The following is a 6,748-nucleotide window of genomic DNA, read 5'->3' on the forward strand; positions in this document are numbered from 1 at the left end:
CGCGTCCCCGAGAGGCGGGAGGACGGGAAGTACTGAGGCGGCGGCGGTGACGCTAAGGTCGCGTTGGAAGGGAAGGTCACGTGTGAGTGAGTCTGAAGGGGCAGACGAAAGAAAATGAAAAAAAAAAAGGTTGAACCGACGATGTGAATTTTGTTAGGTCAAAAGAAAAACGATCTTCTTCTAAATCTACATAATTTTCGTCTTCATCACACTAAAATTTGAACGGTTGTTTTTCAGTGTCAAGTTTGCCGCAACTGTTACGTATACAATCTACACCCTCTGTTCCTAAATGTAAGACAATTTTAAATGTTCATTGGAAGAGAGGTAGTAGCTATTTTGATAGTGTATTGAGTCCTGCCTTGTTCAGAAAACTCTGAGTTGCTCTGGATTAAAAGCTGCAGCGACCCATTTCCAGGACAACCGTAGAACTCCAGCAGCTGGGTCTAGGATGATGAACTGATGATCCCGAGATCTGCCTTACCATAGCCCATTTCAGGAGACAACAATCCTACCTATCAAAGATATGAACACACACCGTCTGTCATTAGTATCGAAAACCAACGCATGTTTCCCCTCGATTATTCACTCACGCATGTGCCACTAGTAACAGCCCAAATTCAAACTGTGAGAAGAGATCGCGAGTATACGTACATTTTAATGCCAGCATTTCCTTACCATTTGCGTTTTTTTAACCATGGACAAGGAACACATCAAGTAAAGGATAACACAGAGGAAGTTACACTTTCTGGTAGAACATATCTTCATCTTCGAATACGCTACTAGCGGCCAACGGAACAAAATAAACGAAAAATGAGCTCACTTGGGCATTTCATGCTCTTCTAAACTCTGATTTCAAATCTTTCTACTCGAGATCGATCGTTGTGGTCCTAGTGAGATCCGCCTGACCTGTCACAAACCTTGTTCGTTGGTTGTATATTCCGGGCCTGTTGGGCCGAGCGATCTGTGAGGTCTTAGTGGTTAGCACTGCGACAACATCAGACATGGCCGGCCTGTCGTCGGGTGATTCCTGGATGCAGAGAAGGCCAATCTGAATGCACCTCTCGAGTTCAGAGCCTACGTCGGAATCAGGCCGGGAGAGGGGAGGGAGATTCACCGTCGGATCAAGGAGCGCCATTTTCCTGTCCTGCTCCCACAATCCCCATGCCTGCAAAACACAAGAGAATCCCTAACATAATTTTCATGAGATACGGCCAAGACCGTAGACAATTGAGGCAATGCAGTTTCTACTTACATGTAAAAGGAGCCTCTGCGTCTCGCCATTCCTTTGCCCGCTAAGGATTTCCAGCAGCACGACTCCGAAGCTATAGACGTCGCATTTGAGCGTCATCTCCGCCCGCAATGACTCTGGCGATGCATATCCACTTTTTTTGCAACAGACATGACACACCAGTAAAATCATCTGAGCCCACCCAACATTTGCAAACGAAACAAAAAAAATCATGCAGATATGAACGGAGAGTAGAGTAGAGTGGCTTACGGTGAGTTGACGATGGTGAGGCTAGAGTCCACCCGCTCAGCGACAAACAGCTTCGCGGTGCCAAAGTCCGCAACCTTGGCCCGCCAATTGTCATCTAGCAGCACGTTTTGAAGCTTCAAGTCTCTGTGGACGACGCTCTCGCCCGATCCCTCGTGCATGTACGCCACGCCTTGTGCAATGCCGTTGATGATATCCAACCTCTGCCTCCAGCTCAGCGTAGCACGGAGGCTGGGTTCACCTGCAATGTGCAAACATTTTTTTGCTGTTGGCAAACCAAATGCAAAGACAAACAGAGGAGAACCTAATGATCTATTTTGCTCCAAATTCTGATAAGAGGCAAGACAAGTTGTGCAAGTATATGTACCAAATATGTAGAGATCGAGGCTCTTGTTGGGCATGTAGACGTAGACAAGTATCCTCTCTTCGCCTTCGTCACAGTAGGCAAGGAGGCGAATAAGGTTGCCATGCCTGAGCCTGGCCATCACCTCCACTTCTCTTGCGAAGTCGCATTTGCCTTTCCTTGTGAGAGCACACTGCCTAAGCCTCTTCACTGCAATCGTTCTCCCGTCAGGTAATTGGCCCTGGTGAGTGTACCATTATCAAGCTCTTAATTAGCCTATAATCTCTATAAAAATTCTTTTTAATTGGATGAGGGGATCAAATGGATGCGCGCACACCTTATACACTATGCCAAATCCTCCTTGACCAATCACATGGCTCTCGGAGAAATTCAGTGTAGCCTCCTTTAGAGTGTGCAGATCAACCGAGGGAACTGTCATAGCTGAACTTTGTGGAATACCATCTGCAGTTTGAGCCGAGTTAGATTTATGCAAGTGTATTAGGAAAAACAAAGAGATTAGAAGCTACGGCAGAGTACCGTTTAGTCGTTTACGTGAGATTCTGTGCTTCCTTCTCCAGCAAATGACAAATAACAAGACAAGTATTATAGCAACAGCGGAAGCTACCGGCGCAAGAACAGTCGCAATAGCAAACTTCGAGCCCTTTGGCACAGCTGTTACAGAAGAAGAAAATACTTGTTGGTGTGATCATGCAGTCAACCCTTAAAGCTATCGCCTAAAGCCAGTGAACTGATGTACTGAAAAATGAGGTTGACTGTCATTGTTTTCATACCTATTTCAGGCCCGGCCAGCCTGAGGTACAGATCCTGCCCTCGGTCCACGTAACGAAGATCGACCAAGTCACCCGTCCAAATGATGCAGCCACTGCCACCGCCACCTTCTCGGATCTCAGCGGATGCGTAAGCCAGGCAGGAGCAGTTGGCGAAGCACCTATCCCTGCACTCCTCCGTCGAGATGCTCATATCCACCGACACGTTCTGAGTGTCGGGCAGCTTCACGCCACGGACCAGCACAAAGCCATCCGTCGCTGTCTCGTTGCCGCCGCAGTTCAGCGGCACGTTTCGCCGGCAGCCGCCCGAGGTTTCCCTCATGTACCACGCCGGTGGCGACGCGGGGTTGAACCCCTGCAGGCAGCCGCAGAACGCCGACGACGCTGCGCTGGCGTCGCATAGACCGAATGCCCCGCACTTTCCGTAGGCATCGCACACGTCTCTTGGCCCCTGGAAGAAGGTCTTCCACGCCAGGCTGCTCGCGTCCCACACCAGCCGCCTCACCACGCCGGCGTCCGTCACCACCACACGGGTGAGTGGCGCGCCTGGCCTGGCGGTGTACCCGTATGTGATCTCTGACTTGCTGGCCGTCACGTCCAGCGGGAAATCGTGCGCATACGTCGAGGCCTCCGGGACGCCGTTGAACCAGCGCCCATTCCACGGCCCCGTGCGATACGCCTTGGCGTCCTGTTGCCAGAGGACGACCTCCGGCAGCCGAGTCGCGTACTCCAGCACGCGGCGGTAGCTCCCCGGAGATGGGTCATCCGGCGACCGCCACGACGTAAGGTACCACTCGTCGCCGGTCCACAGGTTCTTGCCCATCTTCATGCCGGGCAGCAAGGTGTTCGATGGGTGGTCGAACGACTGCCACAGGATAGTTTTGCTTCTCTGGTCGTGTACGACCAGGTTGCCAGACTCCAGAAGCTGCGCCTCCACTGAGGAGGTGTTGGGGGAGTTGGATGACCACGCCACCTCGCCGGAGCCGTCGAGCAGGAGAAGGTCCCCCGTGTCGCTGGCCACCAACAGCACGCCGGAGGTGTCCTTGAGAGGGTGATCACGGTTGGCCACCCAGCAAACGGCATCGCTGGACACCGAGAACCATATCCCGAGGTATCTCTTGGCCGACGCACCGGGAGAGAAGAATCCCAGTGTAAACGTGCCACCGGCCGAGACGAGTGTCTCGCCGTCAGTGACATTCTGGCCCTTGCCGAATGTGTCAGTAGCACCGGCGGTGATGGCTACAGGGGAGAGGAGTATGAACAAGAGGAGGAGGAGGATTTGAAGAGTGCAGTTTACTGCCATCATTAGGGACCTTCCTCCTACTCCTAAGCAAAATATTATGGCTAAATTGGCTACAAGGGAATGCACCAACAGCTAAGCTAGGCCACCGTACTTATCGAGGGGCGATCTGATACAGGAATTCTTAACTAACAATGCCAAGACTCTGACTGACAGAGATAAGCTAGCCAGGTCAGAGTTTGAATTTGTCCACTTATCCTCGATTGGAGGGAACGAACTAGATGTGGTATTTTTACACGTATATAGAAGTTGCAAGTGTGCAACTGCGGATGCAATATATATGTGTCCATGCAGCTTACCCCTTGCAGGCTAAGGAACATTCACGTTCTAGTGGAGTAGTAGTATTTTCTGCATTCAGATCTACTAGCTAGCTGTACGCTGCATTCCTCTGTGACTGTTCGGATAAAATACTACAGGTCCATCATTACGGTAAGGTCAATCAGTGAAAAAGTCAACATGTCAGCTAGATGTAAGAAAATTTGACTTTTCTACAAATGTTACTGGATAATCTAGCTTTTCATTAACAAGAAACTACTGAATGAGGAAAAACTAAGACTGGGTATTGCGATGGACTATTATATAACTACTAGAGATTTAGACCTTTAGTCACCAAGGTCCTTGGTTATTACTACAAGCTGAACATTGGTTGGTAATCATATATATTGTCACATTATCGTGGTTAATATCCAATCACTAAACTATTTAGCAAGCAACATTGTGATCATTGGTGGCCAAATTAAGTTCCCATGAACAATTACCAATACTTACTTGGTAATAGTAAGGCACTGTTGGGCAACCCTCCACTCCCCCACTGCGGAGCGGAGCGCGGGGAGCGTCATTCTAGCCACTCCTCAGATTATGGCTGCATGAGCGGAGTTGGGGAGTGGGAGGGAATCCGAACGGGGCCTAAGTCACTGAGCAAACCAAATCGTAGATGCCAAGAATCCAGAAATTAAAAAAAATACCTCTTGGGCAATTTGGCAAACACCTTGTGGGCGTCTAGCCGTCTACCACCTCGCCGGACGATTTGGCGACCGAAGGTTGGGGGAGGGAGTACGGCGCGCGAGGAAGGGGAAGGAGGGGAGGCGACAGCGCGGAGCCCCTACCGTGCTCCGGCCGGCGACGAGAGCTCAGGGCAGGTCACGAGACGCCGCAGGAGATGGAGGAGGTGCCCGTGGCGGATGGTCGCTGTGGACCGACGGCCTCATCAGCAAGAGAGGAGAGGCGGCGGAGCGAGCTAAGGCACTTGGAGACGGGCGCTCTCACGGGGCGGCCGTGGCGGCGAATGAGTGTCCCCGGCAGCCTCTTGGCGGCGACGCCGTCGGGTGCTCGCCGGCGGCGGGAGGTAAATGTCTTTGGCAGAGAAAAGAAACTCCAAAAAAGTACTCCAGTAAAAGAATGGATTCTCTAACATTGACAAGAAAAATCACCGTCCTATAGTGTTAGCCTAGTATAAAATGAAAAAGGAAAGTTAGAGACCGTTAGTAGATAGTAGTAGGTTATTTACTTTGTTTGTATGTAATTACGATAAATGTATACCATCGTCATCAATTTGTGAATTAATTTAAGTTGTTTTAGTCATAATCATATGGATAGAAAGAAGAAAAGTTAGGTATTATAGCTTCTCTAACTTTCCTTCTCAATGTTAGAAGATCCGATTCCCTCCCATAAGTGATGGTCCTTCGTGTAAAAAGTTCATTTTACTTTACTAATCCCTGACCAAGATGATGCAAACATGGTGAACCAAAAACGAAGAAAAAATGTGAGCTATCTCTCCTATTTCCAGAAATCTTTAGCTGTCCTTTTCATCTAATTATTTCTTTTTAATAGCCATCTACCAAGTTCTAAAATGATATACAAGAAACATATGATGCCACAAATAAATACTAGCCCGTAAGGATGCATGTGATGGCGTCCAGGTACCCGTCTTGTAAGTACTCCATTATAAAATTGTAGTCATCCATATCAATGCATTATAATTTGGCATGCTATAATGTCATGGTAAAAAATGGACTAAATTAATAGTTGATTGGTATTAACTATATATATAGGTATTCAGCTACTACCCCGTCCTGGTTTATTAGCCCCCTCGTATTTCAGGTCATATTTTGACCGTGATTTTAGCTATAAAATATAAGTTATACATAGAAAAATAATATTACCAAAAACTGTGTTCAAATATAAATCCAATGCTATAATTTTTTATGACATACATTAACATTTTGTTAGTTAAATCTATGGTCAAATTTGACAAAAAATAAAAAGGGGACAAATAAAGCAGGACTGAAGTAGTAAGCTGGTCATCCATATATCCAACTAGCCACATAACTGCAATGCAATTTGGCACAGTAGAATCTAGAATTTCAGTGCCAAAATTGGTATCATATTAATGGATCCATTGGTGATTTCTGGCTAAGAATGCTTGGTGAAGCGTACACCCAAGGCTTAGTTTAGTAGCGTTCATGCATAGTACACACTGCCTGCAAATGCCTCGCTGTTGCATATAAATACGAGAGGTGTGCTTCGCTTTGCTTACCTTGCCAGACTTTGTGTTTAGGGAGGAGTTGTAGTCGCGAAAGATCATGGCCAGGACAGTGTCGGTGCCCGTGTGGGTGCTGGTCGTAGCGGTTGTGGTGGCGGGTGCGATGGCGGCAAAGCCACAACACCCGGAGAGGCTTACTTCTTGCCAGACGGCGAACAAGTACGGTACTGCGCCCTCGGTATTGTGTTGCTTGAACCTTTGGGCGCAGAAACAGTTCCTTTGCATGTACTTGGCCAATCCGAGGTACCGGCGCTACTTCGCGGGCAGCTTCGCCCGCAAC

At 48.4% G+C, this 6,748-nt stretch overlaps 1 protein-coding gene across 3 annotated transcripts; it reads right to left on the reverse strand.

The window, feature by feature from the left end:
* Positions 1-548: 548 nt before the first annotated feature.
* LOC123190595 (receptor-like serine/threonine-protein kinase SD1-8) lies at positions 549-5,352 on the reverse strand. 3 transcript variants are annotated; one of them, XM_044603264.1, is made up of 8 exons: positions 4,892-5,352; positions 2,630-4,788; positions 2,376-2,510; positions 2,176-2,300; positions 1,863-2,079; positions 1,499-1,736; positions 1,253-1,382; positions 549-1,186 (listed from the first exon to the last, which is right to left on the reverse strand). In XM_044603264.1, exons 2-8 carry the CDS (start codon positions 3,930-3,932, stop codon positions 863-865), a joined length of 2,472 nt encoding a protein of 823 aa, XP_044459199.1. In that variant the 5' UTR covers positions 3,933-4,788; positions 4,892-5,352; the 3' UTR covers positions 549-862. The 3 variants fall into 3 exon arrangements, with proteins under 3 accessions (XP_044459199.1, XP_044459198.1, XP_044459200.1); XM_044603263.1 differs by having other exon boundaries at positions 2,630-5,352; XM_044603265.1 differs by having other exon boundaries at positions 549-1,165; positions 2,630-5,347.
* Between the last annotated feature and the right edge of the window lie 1,396 nt (positions 5,353-6,748).

The sequence above is a fragment of the Triticum aestivum genome, chromosome 2A, assembly GCF_018294505.1.
Source record: "Triticum aestivum cultivar Chinese Spring chromosome 2A, IWGSC CS RefSeq v2.1, whole genome shotgun sequence".
NCBI classification, from domain to species: Eukaryota; Viridiplantae; Streptophyta; class Magnoliopsida; order Poales; family Poaceae; genus Triticum; species Triticum aestivum.